Source organism: Marmota marmota, unplaced genomic scaffold (assembly GCF_001458135.2).
Source record: "Marmota marmota marmota unplaced genomic scaffold, marMar, whole genome shotgun sequence".
Taxonomy (NCBI): domain Eukaryota; kingdom Metazoa; phylum Chordata; class Mammalia; order Rodentia; family Sciuridae; genus Marmota; species Marmota marmota.
In genome coordinates this window covers 13,659,621-13,680,589 of record NW_025999990.1, presented here as the reverse complement: position 1 = coordinate 13,680,589, position 20,969 = coordinate 13,659,621, and the positions used below count along the sequence as shown (strand labels likewise).

General features: G+C 38.1%; 1 protein-coding gene across 26 annotated transcripts in view; it reads right to left on the bottom strand.

Moving 5' to 3' along the window:
- Positions 1–1,816: 1,816 nt before the first annotated feature.
- Positions 1,817–20,969, bottom strand: part of Tcf4 (transcription factor 4) — a 348,091-nt gene continuing 328,938 nt past the window's right edge. For 17 of the 26 annotated variants that reach the window (XM_048806171.1, XM_048806164.1, XM_048806167.1 and 14 more), the window contains 5 exons: positions 12,614–12,749; positions 10,858–11,020; positions 7,519–7,748; positions 6,742–6,882; positions 1,817–6,507 (listed from right to left, as the gene is read on the bottom strand). In XM_048806171.1, the coding sequence (XP_048662128.1) occupies positions 6,746–6,882; positions 7,519–7,748; positions 10,858–11,020; positions 12,614–12,749 (666 nt within the window). In that variant the 3' untranslated portion in view covers positions 1,817–6,507; positions 6,742–6,745. The remainder of the gene's footprint in view (positions 6,508–6,741; positions 6,883–7,518; positions 7,749–10,857; positions 11,021–12,613; positions 12,750–20,969) is intronic. The other 9 variants (XM_048806170.1, XM_048806173.1, XM_048806169.1 and 6 more) reach the window with 1 other exon arrangement.

Here is a 20,969-nt window from a genome sequence, read left to right as displayed (position 1 = left end):
CTTTACTGAAGACTTGTAGATTTTTTCACTTGGGGCCCATTTGTTCCCCAAATATTCTTAGTTTAAATGATTTCTCAGGAAGACCAAGATGACTTTGGCTCTTCTCAACCTCCTCATCCTTTCACAACTGGCCCTGTTTCTAAGTTGTGACCAGTGAAAATGTAGACTAGTAATTAGTTTGGATCAGCAACATGCTTGTTGAATAATACCTATTGGCTGGCAGAGCAAAAGGGTTCACAGTGCAATTTAAATGTATGATCCTGGGGGTGATTTGCATATAAGGAGTGCACCAGTTCCTAATGCTTCCCAGTTCTCCCTTAGAGAGGATTATGCATGACATTTCTTGGGCTGTTAGTCAAGAGAAAGGTGGCCTATGATTGAAGCCTAGAATAGAAATTTCACCTTGTTTTATAAGAATTAATTACAAGAGTCAAAACAATTCCCTACCTCTTTTTCCATCTTCATTTCTAATGTTAGTGGAACCTTACTTAAACTTCTGCCTAATTCAATTTCTCCAGCAATTTAAGTCTCAGTTCAGAGTACCTTCTCAGATGGCCATTTTAAGGAAAATATACCAATAGACTTTATCAGAGACACTGAAGAGGTGTCCGGGCTCATTTCCCCCTCTGTAGTCGTAGGAATATGGTCAAATATAATACTAAAAGACTAAATGCTTGTGGCTCTTTTATATATATTTAAAACACACAGTAAGAACATAAGAACATCTCAAATCAGTTAGAAGGGAAAAAAAAGTTATCAACCAAAATCTTTGGAAATTTCATAAAATTTAAATATCTGCAAACAATCCAACCAAAATGGGAAAAAAAAAAAAGAAAAAGAAAAAGAAAAAATCTCAACATTTGGCTATGGAGGGCACTTCACAAGTGAACCAAATGACATGATAACATTTTCCTTCAGGTAAGCTAGTCACTAAATCCCATTCAAAAGAATACAAGAGCAATATCAGAGACATTTCCCAATTCCACGCACATGGTGAGAACATTCCTTTAGGAAGGGCTCATCTACCATGGATTCCTTTACATTGTGTACATTACTTTACATCTCTACGGTGCAATGTTGAAACAGCCTCCAAATTTTGTAAAGTAGATTTGATGTCCATTCTACAAAAATATTAACTTACAGTACATAACACTGAATAATTTTAATCTGTACATTTCCCCTCCCATCATAGGTGACACGCGTCAGTTTGTACAAGTTAGAAAAAAAAAAATCTGGTTGTTTACATCTGGATTAATAGTCAACAGTCAACCAGAAGTTGGTAGGGAGGGAAGAGTTTGAGAGAGTATAAATACAGTGGAATATTAATTGTGGTTAACAACATTCAGCTTTTAACAAAGTGATACAAAATAAATCTTCTTAGATTTTTTTTTTTTTGACTGAAAAGATCTAGCCGAGAATGTTCTGCCAAACAGCTGACCAAGTGATCCGAAAGGTTAAGGCTGACATGAGTTAGCAACCTACAGCACAACCCCAAACAGTGGCGCAGTTCAGAGCTCTTCAAATGCATAGTTTCAGTGTTACAAACACATGAATTACACTCCTTCAATTAGTGAATCCTCTAGACACTTTTCTTTTTGTTTTGCATGCATCCCGTTCAATTTCATTAAGGGCATCTCATCCTTGATCAACCATGTACTTTGCTTTTCAATTTGTTTTTGTGATTTTTTTTTTTTTGTATGTTTTGTTTGTTAAGCTGTCAATACCTCCAACACGTGGAAAATGAAATCGAGATGCAGTCTTACAGGACAGCATCATAGGACAATGCAAAATGAAATGAAGCAAGTGTCAGAAACAGTTTATAAAAATGGCACATTTATTGCTACAGAACGGTCATGTACATGACTTCATCGAATAACTACAGATGGGAAAACAGGTAATGGCCTAGACCAAGCTGGGTTGTTTTTGTCTTGAAGGAACTCCAGCACACAACCTGTTTGGACACTTCTACAAATCAGAAATACACCAAAAACATGAAAAAATCGAGGCACTCAGCCACACATTGAAAACAAGGTGTAACTGTTTTATCTTTTTTTTTTAAACGTTTTCCCTTTTTTTCTTTTTTTAATAATTTTTTTTTAGTTTTTAATGCTGCAGCTATGTGTACAGTCGCAAAAAAAATTTCCCCACTGCGACCTACAACTAAAACAAAAAAAGAAACAAAAACAAAAAACAAAAAAATAAAAAAACAAACGAAAAAAAGCTACCATACAGTTTCATCTTGGTAACACATGGTAAAATAACATCTTTTAAATAGTAAAATAAAGTAACAAACTTTTACTCATAATGATTCCAAAAATCTACAAAGAAGAAATATTCAGAATCTGACAAATTTTTTTTTGTAATATTCATGGTATAAAAGGATTGCTCCTGCGAAAAATAAGCCAAATATATTTTTTATTTTTAAATTTAGTTTTTTTTTTTCCTACTAGGGTGTACTACAGTCTATTTTATAGCAAAAAGAGCACTAGACAAACAAAGCTTTATAACAAAAAGCCAGGCACTGATACATGGTAAATCTCTGCTTTTTTTTTTTTTCTTATCTTCACTTAATTGCATCACAAGTAACAAGAATGAAAAAGGCCACAGTTCATATATTTTCACCATTACATATGTCTATAATACTTGAAATGAGTATGGCAAAAACCAGCACTGCACAAAGATGAGTCCACTTCAAGTCCCATGAGAAGGAGCATGTCTCTAAAGAAAACAAATAAAACCAAAGCAAAATAAAGAGGCCTAAAGGCCCTGGTGCCCCATTGTGTTGGAATTCATCAAATTCCATCTTGACTCTTTTGCTTCCAGTCAGCCAGCAGACTAAATTTTTGTGCTTGTTTATGCTGAAATTGTTTCATTCCTGACTCAAGTTCACTTTTGGACACATCATATTTGCCTGTTGGATGCAAAGACGAAAATCCTCATAACCCCAAGTCTCGATTCGATTCCCTCCCCACTCCCCAACCCCTCATCAAAATAAAGATCACGAATAAAAAAAAAATTCAAGAGATAGGAAAAAAAATCAAATCAAAAAACAACAACAAAATTAAAGGAATCGGAAGACTGAATGAGAACCAGTTGCACCACTGGTGGACTGTTGTATACACATTAGTGTTCCTTGCAGCTACACGAAGACAAATGGTAAGGATTTCTAGATGAACAGATCCCTATTCTGCATATTATAAATCACTCGAATGTGGAGGTGGATCAACTGTTCCAAGTTGCTTTCAAAGTCCAAGTTTCTTAAACCGATCCCCAGTCTAAGCATCATTCATATATATATAATATATGCATGCCTGGTGCAGTATGGACCTTTTAGACTTTTTTTTTGTATATTCTTTAATCCTAACTGTCTTCTGCTAAATTTTATTCAAAAATCCAGTGCAGGATACCAATATCTTACCTGGGTTTGCAAATTACAAAAAAATGAAAAAAACAAAAAACCAAAAAAACCACACTAAAAAGGCCACGTTCCCTTTCTTCTTCTTCTTCTTTTTCTTTCTTTCTTTCTTTCTTTTTTTAAAACAGGGGATACCACCCAATTACTATGGAGAGGTGCAGATCATGTTTCTCCACCAAGCAAAGAGCAGCGAGCAGCTTCTGGTGGCCGTTAGGAAGTTTTTCACTTCTGCCCAAAGGGAATTCCACAATAGAGGTATTACATTACGGAGTAATGAATACATCAAAGCTGGTGAACAAGAAATTGCAGCTTTTTCTCGGTTTGACTGAGAACAAAATATAAAGCACCAATTTAAAAAATAACCAAATGACTACAATTTAATATTTTGCTTTGTTTACAGATCTGAAAAACTTTAATTCAGCTCTATGAAGCACCTTTCTGATAACATGTATCAAAAGTGCCCTCTGAACATGTACATCAATGCAGGGAGCTTCCAGTTCCCTAAAGAGTAAACACCGTATTCCCTTCTGTACACTTATCCTGAATGTGATCAGAGTATACCTGCTTCCTATATAATATTGTTCCTAGGGATACCCGCCTTGAGACTATACAAAATGAGTGCAGAATGGACCACTAAAAGGAAATCTTTAACATACTGAGGGAACAAGTTCACATGGTTTCCATTATTCCAGGAGGAGGGGAGAGTATACATTATTGTCTTCCATGCCCTTTTTTGAGCTCCTTTGATAGAACGATTCTCAGGAAAGCCCCAGAAAAACTTTTCATGAAGTCTGATTTCTGCTATTCTCCTAAGGTTTTAATCCACCTCCACATTGTAGGAACTTATCAACAAATCAAAGTATTTTAGTTTTATCGCTACTGAACATATTTACAGTTTTCAACACACACACACACAGCTAATCAAAATGTTTATGGGTTTATAAAGATGACCACGTGGTAACTATCTTATTTGTTCTTACATTTTCAGAAATGAACATAAAATTCAGATTCTTGTAGCTCACTATATCATTTAAATGAGACTTTTTTTTTAAAACCACACAGTTTAGAAAAACAAAAACTGATACAATGTATTAAAACACATAATAACAAGAGTCTACATGTAAAAATATAACTTTTACATACACAATTTCAAAATAAGGATACGTTTGCCATTTGTTGCATAAAATTTACAAATGTATTTCATTACTATATAACTGGCAAAACAGGAGAACAGATGGAACATTTAGACCATTTCGATGGATTTATGGCATTTACTCAGTGCTGATAGGTGGAAAAACTACTTGAACAGGGATTGTTTTTTTTTTTTCTTAATACATGCCAAGATTGTGTGGCTGTAAAAATAGAAACGAGTTAGACACGAAAGGATGCTGACAAATACTTAACTAGGAGCACTATTTGTTTACTGCACTATACACCAAAGTCAATCATTAGAAAGATTTACGATGGAAATTGGTTCAATTGTGCCCAGACGTCAAAGCTAGCTATCTGATGAGTTGCTGTGCCATAGCTTGGTCTACGTTTCTATCAAATATGGTTAAGTATAAACTTCATTCATACTGGCCAGAGAAATACTGCACTACCCCTCCTCAAAAAAGTGCAACTTAATGCTTTAGGACTTATAAGGCTTATTATAATGCTGCAGGATGACTGAATATTGGCATTTTCAGATGAAGGAGGAGGCAGGTTAGTTAAGTCATCTACTTTTTAGTAAACCCATTTTGAAAAAAAATCAAGAAAGCAACAAAATCAATCAGCTCTGTCACACTACTTGCAATTTTCTCATTTGACGGTTTTTGAACTTCATTTTTTTTTGTTTTTGTTTTTGTGTTTTTTTTTTCCAAAAATCTGACCATGTATTCAGAAACGCCTCACTGCACACTACTCCGGCTACACAGGTAGGTAACACTTTAATCGTTTTGTTAAATCACAGCCACTTTGATTATGTTATGTTTCCGATGATATAAACATTGGAAGGCACAGTGGTAACATTGTAGCATTCTAACCTTGTACCTCTGAAAATCCCAGAATAGGGTCACAAATGCAACATTACAAGTCAGACAACAGTTTTGCCATGTCTTGGTAATGCTGCTTGTAATATCTACACATGATGTGACTTTTAAGTCCTGTGTTCCCAAAAGACTGGAGAAACGACTTTCTACTTATTTATGAATGAGAAGCAACATCAGGGTCAGCATTTCCTCCTGCACTGCCCCTCCAGAAGCAGAGTTGGCACTACAGGTTATGGTAACAAACCGGGGAAAGGGACAGAAATAAGACCCCCCCGCCCAAAAAAAAAAATCCATATTTACAGTAAAATCTTTCTTTTAAAAAAGTTAATCAGTACTATTTTTTTACAGGAGAAAAAAAGTCTGAAACAAATGAACAAAAGCTTACCATAGTCACTAAATTTTTAATATATATTTATATATATATTTATATATATATTTGTCATAGGTCTATAAGATCCATCTGTTCCTCCTACCCTAAGGAATGGCTAATGTCATCACTTCTTGTCATCAGGACGTTTGCTGGTTTTGTGACTAGGGCAGCCGAGCTCCCCCTATTCAATATCCAGTAATAATAAACACTAGCTGACTTGAATACCAACAAAAACGTTCATGTAGTTTTTCTTCAGAAGTACACTTTTTCATTATTGCAAGTTTACAATTTTTTTAAATTAAATATTTTTTTCAGACTTACAAATTAATTATATTTTTTTTTTCCAAAAGAAGTTTAGGCACAAATGCATTGTTCCACAGTGTGGAAAGATTGCCATTCAGTCTCTGGGCTGCGTCTCAGCCTGTACATACTGCTTTGCACATTCTGAATGATATGTTAAAGAAGTCGTCCCTCAAGTTGCACTTTTTTCTTTCTTTTTTTTTTTTGTTTGTTTTTCTGTTTTCTGATAATTGGGAATGCTGAAACCTCTTGCGTCTGTGATTCGTAACTACTCAGACTTGTCTTATATTACAAAAAAGGGGGTTAAGGAGAAGTGTTTATGTGGGTTTAAGATAATACAGCTGTTAAGGAAGTGGTCTCTTGTTTTAATGAAGCAATGTGGCAACTTGGACCTGAGAAAGGAAAAAAAAAGGAGAGTTCATTAATATACTTATTAAAGAGAAAGTGATTTAAAAAAACACACACACACACACACACAACCAAAAAAACCTTCATTTACCAAGAAAGAAAAATATGGGAAAAGTTGACTCAGGGGTAAATTTGGCTAAGAGTTTGGATAAATTTGGGTAAAAATTTGTGCAAGAGTTATGAGTGAATATTGCAGAAATATTTGAAAACGAACTTGCCCTTTCACATCTGTCCCAGGTGATTGGATGCATCTCCCATTCCGGGGTGCGGGCCAGCCAAGGAGAGTGGGGGAGGCTCTGAGGACACCTTCTCTTCCTCCCTTCTTTTCAGACATGCTGCTTTCGGATTCAGATTCCTTTCTGTGGAGAATGAGAGCACAGGCCATTTAGTCAATGTCAAGGCTTCTCACAGAGGACAGTGATACCTCCTGTGTGTGTGTTTGACCCTTTGGTTCAGTTTTTAAGTGACAGAAGGAAAGAAGCAATTAGGAAATGGGCACTACAGTGATTCCTTTGGTTGTTCACTAGTAAAACCTGGATTATATGGAAGATTTGTATAGCAACATTATAGGAGGAAAGGAGTTGGAAAAAGTTAACTAGCCAGGCGCGGTGGTGCACACCTGTAATCCCAGTGGCTCGGGAGGCTGAGACAGGAGGATCTTGAGTTCAAAGCCAGCCTCAGCAATAGCAAGGTGCTAAGCAACTCAGTGAGACCCTGTCTCTAAATAAAATACAAAATAGGGCTGGGGGTGTGGCTCAGTGGTCGAGTGTCCCTGAGTTCAATCCCTGGTACCCCGCCCCCCAAAAATAAATTAAAATAAAGTTAACTAAGCTCCGATTATTGACAGTACAAATGGAAGGTAACTCAACAATCTGAGTAATCAATGCTGCTGCCCAGAGGTCTTAGCAGCCTGCCCTGAGCAGTTCCTCTGAGGGTTCTTAAAAGTCTAGCGCTGTGGCTCAAGTCCATCTCACCGCACTGCTGCCTGCACTGACCTCGGACTTGCTGCTCCAGGCTGAGGATGACAGCCACGGCCTGGTGGAGGATCAGGAGCTTGGTCTGAGGCTTGTCACTCTTGAGGTGGAGCTGCACCATGCGGCCGAGCTCCTTGAAAGCCTCGTTGATGTCTCGGACCCGCAGGCGCTCCCGGGCGTTGTTGGCCATTCTCCGCTCCTTCTCACGTTCTGCCTTCTGCTCTGGAGTCAGGTCCTCATCGTCATTATTGCTGTGGGTCAAAAAGGACACAACATTTTCTAACGGTGTGGGGGAAAGGAAGGTGTCTAAATTATTTTGTTTTCTCCCAGAGTTGTCAGGAAACTTCCCCATCTCAATCTGCGTCCTTGTCAGTTTTACATCCACTTGACCTTGGCAACTGGTCCATATGTAAGATATTTACCCACACGTGGAACCCCAATCGAACAGGAGAGCATGATCTGGGGAAATGAAGCTTTTGTGGGTAAGTCACACTCTGCCAAGCAGGCCTCTACCCACTATGCTTGGCCTGTTCTCCGTGACCACACTGCAGAAAAATTGCTCACATGCCATCTTTTTTTGAAGAACTTTCACACTGTGACATCTGAAACCTAAGGAAATATGTGACTGAAAAAGAGATTTTGATAGGTCAAAGAAAATATAAGACTGGCAAGTTAATAGGACCAAGAAGAAAGACCTCCGTTGAAGACATCAGAGCAATAAGAGTCAAGACAATGGGACCATGCCCAGAGGTCACCATTCCCAGCTCTGAAGGCCTGGAAATCCATGAGCCCTACCTGTGTCTCATTTTCTCCACACAGTAAATGAAAAGTTGAAAAGGAAAAAAAAAATCAGAACAAAACATGACTTCCACGTCTTTAATATTATGGATGTTTGTGATTCCCCAAAATAAGTTGGGGAAATCTGAATTGACATCAGCTATGTAAAACAATACAAAATCCAAACATCTACCCCTTATAAACTGACATGACCTCATGGTGAGTCAAAAATGAAGGCAAACAGGAATCTCGCTAAGAACCAAAATACCCTGATGATTCATAATGAAGGTATGGCTGGGCCTAGTGTGGACTGCACAGATAAGATCAGTTCTGACCGTTTCTGAGTATCTTAGTGACCAATTAGACATTTAGCAGAAGGCAAAGAGGACGATGAGTCATCTGGAAGGCAGAGCGTCTGAGGAAGCTTTCATGGCAGGAGAGTTTCCAACATTTCAAAGGACTTTCAAAGGCAGGTGTGGGAGACGTCCTGTCTCAAGAACAAAACAAAGAACTCTGGGTGACCACTGTGAATGACCATGAGCAAGAAATTTTTTGGGGGGGTATGAAAGACATCAAAAATGGAGTAAATGCCACTAAAAAGCAATGACTCCCTGTTGTAAGAAATACTATGGAGGTGACTACCTATCCAGCCGTTAGCCTAGAGGTTCCGGCATTCAGCTAATGGACAGGAGATTGGCAGCTACCTCGAAATTCCACGTCGGAAATGTTCACTGCACAAAGCATTTCAGAACTGGGAGACATGTGGATAGTTATTGAGTCAATTTGACCTACATTTAATGAATGCTGGCTTAAAAAGTATGGCTCTGATCTTCCATTTTTGGAAAATCCTTGGGTAACTTCCAAATTGCAAAAAGGACCAAGTACACTGGAGAAGCTCGAATCAATCAAAAATTAAAAGTGGTATTCTTAGGATCCAAGGACATACAGTGCGTAATGATGTATAGAAGCCAAGAACACTTACACACAGAATAAAAAGTTAGTGAGGAAAGATGAAGACACTAAACAAAGAGGCTCAAAGACCATACTGCCCTCCCACAGCTGAAATCCCTTCCCATGTGGCAACACTGGCCACAGGTGTGTGCTGGCTGACACACAGCTCAATGGAACCAACCAGAAAAGGGCTTCTTTAGCCACTTCCTAATCTTCCGCAGTTCTCTGCTTATCCCCCCTCTCTTCTTACCCATGATCCCTGCTGGTGCCAAAGAAAATCAGTTTACTATTAATTCGCTCTTGCACCCTGCTAAGCAAACAGGCTGTAATAAGCCCAAAGGAAATCTCCGCTGGGCCTTCCCTGAAGCTAAAAATTTGGGTAATATTTTTATATATCAGACATGTGCCATACCTTACACAGAAGGGACTTGAAAATAGGAAATTGTCTTCCAAAGATTTTCAGGCTAATAACTGATTAGAATTGGTTATTCGCTTATAAATAAATTAGTTATGCAAATGATTTGCCTAGATTTGAAAAGCATTGCTTCACAACACAGTCTTGGAGGCATACCTAAGTAAATGTCATCAGAGTGACCTTTGAAAACAAGAAGGTTCTCAGTAGCAAGTTAAAATGTTGTTCTGAGACTTCAAAGAATCCGTTAATATGTGTAAGTTATATTACCAAGAACTGACCAGACTAAGAGAGAAACTATGAAGGATGTGAAATTCCCACCCTGGGCTATCTTGCCATGTGGCCAAGAATCAGGAAACCGTAACGATAGTAGAAAGGGGTTAGCTAGAAGCACTGAGCATTTTTGTAACTTGCAGCAGGACACGTAATGTAATTTGCCCCAGTAATTATAAAGCCAATGTAAAAAGGAAGTATCTTCTTAATTCATTAAGAACACTAGCTCTAACCTTGAGCACCACAGCCTTTAAAAGGGAAGCTGCAGGCACAGTACAATTGGTTTAATTCTCAAATAAAAACCGCCCAAAGGAATTAAGGCAAAGCACATGGGTGTCCATGGCATTCAAAAAACCATCTGATTACTAAAGTTCAAAGAGACAGATCTAGCTGAAAGATATCAGATACTTAAGACCAACTGGAAGCTATTCTTGTGCAGTTGTTTTCTGTAAAGTCTGGGAGGGAAAAGATTAGCAATCGAGGAATTACTCTTCTATACATTAAGATGTTTAGGATAAAGCTGGGAAATCAATATTTTAAGAAAACAGTTACAGTGGCACACACATCATTATTTGACTTTTTAACATGCCTATGATCACTTTTTAGAAAGAACATTTCTGACCAAATTTATAGAATATACTTTTAAAAATGAACCATTTGCACTTGCATTCATTATAAATCTTTTTTCTTTCTTTTCTTTTTTTTTTTTTTGTATTGTGTGTAATCAGCATTGGGTCCAAATTCATAAATGCAAAAACATTTTAGGCTTCACTAGAGTACAGGTATCTTAAATGATACTTTTAGTACTTCTAGAAGAGGCCTTCAATTTTCTTTTGATCTGTAAATTTACCTGCCAGGAAAAAACTCAGTAGTTTCTTCCTATTCTGTTCACTTCATCAAAGTCCAATAAAGGAATTAAATGAAGCGACAGTATGATATACTGTTACCTAGATCTTGACCTAGTAATTGATTTGATATCCTTCTTGTCGTCGTCTAATTTCTTGTCCTCAGAAGATTTTGTGTCTTGCAGGTTCTCATCACCCTCATCGTCAGATTTGATCTCAGAGCTGCCGGAGGAGACACTCTGCCCCTGAAGTCCTGGTGGCATGCCTATAGGAAAAAAAAAAGAGACCAGGTGACACGTTTGCTGAAACCTCGGTGCACAAACACTCACCCCCCAGACCTCGAGGCTGCCAGCCAGACGATTCGCACTGCTGAACTGTGATCCTTCTGTCACTCTTTCCCTGCTATCTGGTGAAGTTTCAGAAATGCACCTGCGGAAATAAGTTTTCCCTGCAGTGGCTCTGAGGTTAAATTCTATTTTGCAATCTTTTGGAGTAGATGGTAATTTCACTGTCTACAAAACATCAACTTAATTGCAATGAAAATCATAATCATGAAAATCACACACCTCAATGTTCTGATTAAGAACCCAAGTAAATATCAGCTATTATATTGAGTTTTTTCCATATGCAATGATTTAATAGAAAAATGTCCTTAAAATATAATTCCCAGGGAGTACGCTAAATATATGCAGTCAAGACTTCAATAGATATCCTAATGATATTCTGAAATTAGGCTTCTCTTATCCTCAAGGAGTAATCAGCATTAAAAATGGTACATATGGAAGGCAGTTCTCTGCTCACTGAAGAATATTCTAGCTTTATCATCGCTAAACTTTCTAATACCACACTATGTTTTAAAATGTGACTTTAATGTAATTTTATTTCTTAGTCGATGAATGTCTATTAAGTATTTCCTTCCACTTGCAATCTATGTATTCTAGAACCCTATTTCTCAAAATTTGGTCCATGGTCCAGGATCATCCTTATCACCTAGGAGCCACTAGAAATGCCAAATTCCAAAATTAATAAATCAGAATCAGCCTTTGAATGTGATCCTTGGTTCACGCTTTTCACATTACAGTTGGAGAAGTACAGATCTAGGGCAAAGAGAGCAAAACCAAGAGCTCTGCCAGATTATTACTGCTCAGATAAAACTGAATAGCCATACCCATATATATAATTAACGCTCAGATAGGTATAAAAGTTAACAGTTGAAAGATATTATATGGACTCCGGAGGCAGTGTTATTGTGTTTATTTTAAATGTGCAGGGAATGAGAAGATGTTCTTGAAATGATCGATGGATTGTCAGCTGGCCAGTGAGTCGCACAGAGAACCTAGACCCAGACCTTGTAGCACCACTTCCTGGGGGCATGAAAAGTCAGGCACATGAGGCACCATGACATGGCTAGATGACTCAAGAGCGAAAACCACAACCATGTTCCATTTTAAAAACGTACCTATATTTCCTTCCATCTCAAACAACTAAAACAATTTCCTTCCATCCTATTCATTTGAAAACATCATTTTCAGGCCACAAGTAACCACATTAGAGGACCTGAATGGGTAAAATGTGGAAATAGCTAAAATATCATTTCCTCTCATCAGTCTGCTGTCTCATTCCCTACTGAAAGGGGACCAGGATTTTCAGAGGATGTTGGAGGAAAACAGTTACTGAAGAAACACGATTAGCAGGCTAGGTTCTCACTACTTTCCCATGTACTTACCATTTTTGTACCAAATTTGATTCTTGGTTTTCTGCCAATGCTTCCTGAGGGCTGCCCACCAAGGACACGGGGCAACAACACTGTGTGTCTTGTTTACAGGAGGTCAGAAGTGCCCTTCCGAGGCACACTTACCTCTGTAAGGGTCCTGGGGTGGGTTCAAGTCAGGGGAAGTTGCAGACTGGACTGGAAGCTGTGGAACCGGAACCTGATTTGGCAGAAGAGAATGGCTGCCTCTCAGGGCCACGCCATCTTCACGATGGGCCCCAACCTGAAAGCATGAGAGGAGCCATTGTGATCAGTGGGAATGGGAGGCACCACAGCTGTTTCCAGGGGCAGCCAGGACCTGGAAGCAGGAAGGCTGGCCTCTGGAAAACAATCCTCCCACAGGCGTTCGCTAGAGGGCGCTGGAGGACTGCACATGCACCTAGAGTTCTCTGCAAAAACACTTAACGCTCAGTGAGATGCCGTGCTGTACATCCAGTGACAAATATGGCAGAGTAGCTCAGGCAGGTAAAACGTCAAATTGTCTCCCAGGGTGCTGCAGTGGAGCGCACGGATTCGTACCCATCTGTCTTCTATCATGTCCGCCAACAGATCTGACAATTATCTTAATGCCCATATGCTTAATTGTGGGCTTCTCAATTCCCCCATTGCTATCGGAAATCCTACAGGAATTTCAATTTGGCATTCGACTTTCATTTCAGGGGATAAGATTCTCAGGCCTGCCATTTTTTTTTTTCCATAATGCCAGCTAAGCCTCTGACAGCGGAAGCTACAGCAGTATGGGACATAGCCCCTGCTCGGTACAAATATAATAAAATGTCACCTGGCTTTCCAACACTGGCAGTCCATTCCAAATTAATGTTTACTGTATTTCATCAGCTGCTGAGTTCCAAATCCAAAGGGGGACCATTTGTGCCAATGCCACCACACCGGAAAATGTACCAATAAAGGTTTTATTAAACACACCAGTAAAGCCATGATTGCCATGTGAGGATGTTTGGACATTTTTCCATTTTTTCCCTCCACTACTCTGATCCTAGAAAGACACCATATTGTAAACACTCTTTGTGTTTCCAAGAATAAAATTATAGAGTACAGCATGATTACTTGATTTGGAGAGAAAAAAAAATACTGCTGAGTTTTTTTTTTCATTAACTACTACTACTACCTACTATGGGGTCCAGAGACATTGAACTTGTGGCACTGGGACAGCAGTTGCTGACTTTATAGCAGATGCCTTAAAGCAAAACCATTAAGCATTTGTAAACCAAGAGAAACATAAATAGCTCACATTTGCGTTTGTGTTTTTATGTAGTTTTTTTCCTTAGCCTATTGTTAAGGGAGCATTTATGCCAGCCAGTGGGTCTAACACAAAAAAATATTTATGCATGAATTTATTCAGCTCTGAATCAAGGGTTACTTTTTCTAATTCAAAATATATATAAGATCACAAAGCAGAATTTTCATTCTTTGGTACCAAAATGTTTTATAAGAGTTTTTCCAAAGAATGCATAAATAGTAACAATGTGAAGCAACAACACACTCACAGGACTGAAGCACATGCACATTATTTAAAGGCAGCCAAGTATCAAGAATTTTATATGTGTATGTGTGTGTGTGTGAATATATGGATGTAGTTTATATGTACATGAATATACACACTCCTACATAATACGAAAGACAATAATTTGCTGGGGGCGGGCATCAGGAGGATCACATAAATTGTACTAATTGTTCAGATTGAAAAACAATGAGAACAGTAAAGGACACTGTCCACACCAGGGAATATAAGCACTTCAGCTGAGAGGCTGGGAGTCCGCACTATGGCACCGGGTGCCTGTGTTGCAACATACACTTGCTGATCCGGGGTAGGTCAGCCCCTGTGTGGCTGTTCTATGCATTGAGACCCTGAGCTCATTCCATGTTTAACCACAAACTGGCCTCTTGGTGGATCTCTCCCGCTGGCCCAGAGTTCCAGCTGTGCTACAAGTGCAAGCCCGTCCCATACACTCAACTACTGCCACACCATCCCGGCTTTCCTCTGAGACTGGGGTCCACTCTCTTACAGGCAGGCTGGTCTACCCCATTCCTTCAACCATGCCTTGCTCACTCTTTCTATACGACATTCTTTCCCCAGGAAAGAAGAAGAGTCATTTTACATCCAGGTTTTGATTTGCCATACTTATATTTGTGCATACAGAAGATAGATTCAGTGATTATACTTTGGGTCTAAGATCTCAACTTGGAAGCATGAATTTGACAGGCCTTAATCAAATGACAGCTAAAATCTAAAAATCAATGTGAACCTAAATAATTATCTTAGAGCCAATTCATATTTGTTGCTGTTCCCAATGAATCTAATTTCTTGAATTTCCACAAAGGATGGTACTCAGTTGGAATCACTGAAGATGACCACTGATTTAAGCTTAGCAGAGCAGCTTGCTCTTTATGTTTCATAAGCATTCTATAAACACTCTCAAGCATTTGTGGTCATCTGTGATATCATTTAAGGCTAATGTTTTATTTTTTATTTAAATCATATTAAGGTATTAATCTTGAAAAATTTCTCCCTCTGCATCACATTCAGAATGGTTCTTATAAATGGTTCTTATAAGAGCCAACTGCCTTTATATTTTTTATTTATTGCCTCAGCTGATTAGGAAAGTCGCTATAACTGGTATAACAGTGAGAGCAGAAGTGTCTAGAACCTAAATGAAGCCGGTTTCTTTGTCAGCTGTGTAATCATTATTTAAGTTGCTCAAATGCAAAACAAAGAAAACAACACTAAGTTATAGAGAGCAAGTCTCCCAGGCTTATCACAAAGAGTATCAATAATATATGTAAGCCTAGCACAGTGAAGCATTCCTATAATCCCAGAAGCTCTGGAGGCTGAGGCAGGAGGGTCTTGAGTTCAAAGCCAGCCTTAGCAAAAGCAAGGCACTAAGCAACTCAGTGAGACCCTGTCTCTAAATTAAAAAAAAAAAAAATAGGGCTGGGGATGTGGCTCAGTGGTTGAGTTCTAAATTCTATCTCTGGTACCAAAAAAAAAAAGTATATGTAAAACAATGAGTACATAATAGTTACACACAGTTTATATCTTATCTGAAAACACTTGCTTATTACGTAAAATTGAGAGTCCATGAAGTCCAAGAGCTCTGAGCACTCAAGCTTCAATCTACCTTCACTTATGATCATCTTTGCACTCACTGTCTATTTTCACATTTGGTTGATTTTAAGTCTTTCTCCTCTACAATGACAGTGAAATTGTAAAGAAGATGAATACAATTGAAAGTATAGTTGTTTCAACTACCATTTTGTTTGGATTTTAGGTATATGTATTACCTCACTCTATTTTCTACGGGTCACTAGGTCATTTCAAATACTATCAGTCAATTTCCATGAAAGAAGTAGTAGATAAAGTTGTTAATATTTAAGGCTTTGCTGTGTATTTCAGGACACGTAGATGACGGCTGAAAGGTTCAGATCCATGTGGTAAAGAGTCTGATTCTCCAGGATCAATTCCACTGCTTGCTTACTTGGCCCCAGACAGCACATTCCAACCCTATTTACTTCAGAAATATTGTTTCTGTTTACAGGAGAGCCAAGAAAGACGGTGGATGATAACACAAATTTACCACGAGAACAGCTCAGCAATAAGATGGAGGACCCAATACCACCACTAATAAATACAGGGGTCAGTGATGTGTCCACCTCTCCTATAACAAATAGGTAATAATGTATTAGGAAAAAGCAGATTCTTTCAAGCTACAAGTTGACTCAAAGTATGACATATGGTACCTATGTTTAGAAAACTCATACTTCATTAAAGATCTATTTTGATAAACATTAAGATAACAATAAAATTAAAAGCCAGCTTATAAAAACAGTTAAATAATACTGATTGCATTTTTTGCTATCTTTAAGAACATTGTCATAGTCTCTTAGAATGTAGTTTTAGATATAATTATGCTAAAAGATACAGGCAAAATTTAATAATTATTAGATAATTACTAATCAGTTGATCAGAATACATTTATTAATTCAGAAAACATTATCTAATCTACTCGATGCTTGTCACTCTAACTACAGCCTGGTTTCCTCTTTCATGGTGTCTCTTGGTACCTTTCTTTGGGGGTTCTAACTCCCTCTCTCCTTAGTATTTCCAGGTTCTGAATGCCAAGACTATCCAAGGGCCAGCACATCACTTTGAAGCAGACATAGGCTATGCTATGAATAGGCCACCCTAGGATCTGGTGTTTTGTGATCCAATGAGTTACAAAAGAATGAGCAGATAGAATCACATGGCCCAAACATGGCTTGGCCTGATTGTCTGCATACCTGGTAAGTCATGACTGGTACCTCTATGTACAGATATCTAAGTTACCCTGAATCTTAGGTCAAGATAGATTCCAATTCTGGCACATCCATTTTAATTTTATCCCCTGAAAATTTATCATTGGGAATAATTAAATTAAGCATCATAATTTTAAATGATCATACTTTCTGGGGAAAAGACTGATTTATTAGAAGTTCTTTAAATTCCCAGAATATAGACTTTCAGGGTTTGGAGGAACTTGGAAATAAGTTAGGTAAAATTCAATTTCATAAAAAACAAAAAATGTGCTAAGGTGGAGAATTGCTGAGTGACTTAGCCAATGTCCAGTTAGAGAACTAAAATAGATCTTGAACTCAGGAAACTTTTAACATTGAACAATTTGAATGGGCATATAAACATACACAGGGGAGGGAAGCAGAGTTCAGGGTCCAAGGGGGTTTACTTTCTGGAGATTTTGTTTTAAACCAATGTGTGTACATGTATGTGTGCACACACATACCTATAACAAAGACATTTTCAGGCATATATGTGCATATGAGTATCCAGATCTGAAGATCATTTTAGTTTTCTTTATCATAGGAAAAAATTTAAAGTTCACCAACTCAGGCCAAGGCCAAACTGTCTAACTAAATTACAAAATTTAATATTTGCCACAAGTCCTCCAACATAAATCGATTTAAAAGACATGCAGCTTCAAATTAGGTGGCTGTTGGCCAGGCTGCTTTTATACAGGGATGCGAGGTTGCCTACAGCATCTTGGTAAATATCCTGTCCTTATCCTCAAGCTAACAACAAATGCCACAAACAAAAAAGACATTCAATGCTTTTGCTCTCTTTGTTTCTAGGGAGTATTGTGAAAGTAATTATTCTGTTGTATTTAAGAGGCCTATTTCATGGATGGGAAAATGTATTAAATTTCATTTGGCAGTTATTCAATCCTAGTTAATGTTATCTCCAGAGATAAGTGCTTCAAAACAGGCTTTCAGACCCCAGTTACTTCCATTCTACCATAATCCTTCTAAGAGTGTAGGACAGGAACTGGAGGTAACTTGTCGCTCATTTCTAGATCCAGGTGATAATGACGCAAAACCATACTATGCTCTTAGAGACATTTTGACATATCAAAAATTAAAGCTTGTAATTCATGGCATGGGTTCAAAATTTCCCTCTTCACATTAGATGTTTTTTTCAGAAAGAAGAAAAAGATCAAGGAAAATGAGACAAAGAAAAAAGTCCTGATGCCTTTTACTTTACTCTTGTAAAGTAAGAGAGAAAAGTCAATGGGCTTTCACTGTAATTAGAACCTATTGACACAGCAAACAGTTTGGGTGCTGAACTGTAATCTCCCCCTGAAATATCAATTATACATGACAGTTGTAGAGTACTAGATTTCAGTTTCAATTACCTTGCCAGATCTCTGTCATATTAGAGGAAAGCAAACTTATTTTCTCACGTGTACAAAATACCATTCAGTCCAGAAGCACATCTTTTCAGAAGGCAGAATGTGGTTGTGCAAAGTTTTCTGTTGGCTCATAGATGGAACTCAGAGGCTCATATGGCAGCAGTAGGTGGATACTGTGAGGAACACCATCAGAGACAGGAAAACTGCAAGAAAGCAAGACCTGACCCAACTCATGGGAGATAAAGTCCCCACACTGGGAAACCCTTCTTCAACCATAACTTCTGTAGTCCTCAGTTTAAAAGATTATTGACAATTTGTTTTAAAAATTGTCCATGTGAATAAGCTTTATTTAAAGGAATTTTCACTGAAGTCAGATCATGATTCAGTTATTTTGCTTGGATTTTGATTAGATTCTTAAAACGTTCATTGAGAGATTTCATAAATGTCGTGAAAACACCTAATGATTTTTTTTTTTCTAACAATATCACAGCCACATGCTTTGTCTGGAATTTAATGTAATTCCTTCTTGTGCAACTCTTAGAGGTTTGCTTAATAATGCTTATTCTCCAGATAACAAAATAATTTTCAAGAGGATTTAAATATAATCTAAATGATTCTGAGGTTGGCAGTGCTTATCTGTCATGTGATCAGCTACATTCAAAGTCCTCTGGACTGTCCACCAAAATGGTTATAATGAATGATCCTGTGATATGATTTGAGATGCAAATGGGTGTAAGCTGAATTGGGTTCATCTTTCTTTTTCTAACTCATAAATTCCATCTACTAAAACTGTTTCATTTCTCTCTTCTGTGTCTCCACCCCACCCTGCCACCAATTCTCAGCATCATTTTCCGACAGCGGAAACCGTCAACGGATGTAGCGTAAGACTATGGAGGGAGGTTAGCAGAGTCCATTTCATTTCTTCCCCACTCCAGGTGGCAGGCTAGAAAGTAGGTTTTATGGAACTAAAGTTAATCTATCCCCAGTGAACCAAACCCATGTAGCACAGAGATTATAGTGAAATCTTGCAGTTACTTAGAAGGAGCTTCTTGGATTTGAAGCAAAAAAAAGTCAACTGAACACTTGATGGGTACTTGGAATTCTGGATCCCTGAAGTGGGTCACCCCTGTGTGCATGCAGTCTTGCTGCTGACCTCCACACTCTAGACAGCATAGACACTCCAACACTCTGGATTTACCATTACCCTTGTCCTTTAATTTTAAAATGCTTCTTATTATCCAATAACATGCACTTATTATGAAATATTTGGAAAGGGGGAAGTATAAAGAAGCTCACCTAAACTAATGAAATATCCCACCCTCCATCACTTTCCAAATCCTCACCTTTAGAATGCTATATTCTCTTAGCATCACTTGGTGGCTTGCACATTAAGATTCCAGCATGGCTCTCCACTGCTCTATCAACAATCTAAGATCTCTGACTTGTGCTGCTGTGTCTTCACCTGGATACTCTGGGACCATTTTGATTCCTGCCTATTTTTAAACTGCTCAGTCTCAATCTTTAGTTACCTACTCATGGCCTCTCACCTGCTGGGCTCACTCCTGCAAACCAGGGTTTACACAAGGTCCTCCCTTCTGTCCCCTGGGCTGGCTTCTCTTTCATTAGTTTTACAGATCCCCTGTCTCTCACCCTTCAGGGCCATCTGCACCCTGCACTTTCTCATCAACTTTCTGGAATTGCATGGGGTCTTCTCTGACCATTCACTGCAGATACCACCCTCAACAAAAATTCCAGGGTGCCATTTAATAACACAGGGCTTAAACTTCAATGATTTTGTTTTGCTGCTATTCATGAAGGCTATACTTGCCTTGGAGAGTGAGTGTCCCAAGGGCAGTGCTGGGTGTAGGTCACTGGTCAGTACTTCATTACAATGTGCCAGTGTATGGTCCCTAAATAGAGATGATCATACACAGGGCAGGTATCTGTGAGTCTGACTGAAATCTAAACCTTTGGCACTGTCAAATATACATTTAACATGTTTCCGTCAATAACAAATGGTCCATTTAATTCAATGAATGCCTTTTGAATGTTGCAAGACACTATTTAGGCATTTGCAGGGAAAAATAATAAAAGACAACTATTATTTTGGGGCCACTTATATTTTAATGGCAGGGTAATATGATTATGGTATAAAGCAAAACAAGATGAATGTCTTAAAAAAAAACACAAGATCACACACATTTTTAAAGGACGGTGAAGTTGTATCTGGGAAAACCAGGACTACTTAAAGAAGGGGGAAGTTTAGATACGTTTTGAAGGATCGATAGAATTTTGATGTAGATTATTTAAACATATTTCTTAAAAAATTATGTTTAATATTAATTCAATAATATCCCAACTGTAAATGAAAATTTCTCTTTTTATATCAATAAGCAGAATTACTTGTGTGTGTGTGTGTGTGTGTAAGAAAAGCACACAGCTAAGGACTGTGTGTTAACATGTGTTTTCGTATTGTCAGACTACATATTTTCTGACAAAAAGCAGATTTTTGTAAAGCCCTTTATAAACTTCAACGGCTCTGCTACAAAGTGAACAACACAAGGCATTTGGACACAAATGGTACCTCACTGTATGTGTGTATTATTGGCCCAAATGATTCACTCTTATTTAACTGCAATGCAGTCTTTCATCTCCCAGCTATACAATAATAGTTTCCATATGACCAGTGGCTCTGCTATAAATAAGATCAAAAGCAAAAGAAAGGATTTAATAAAAGAAAATGACAT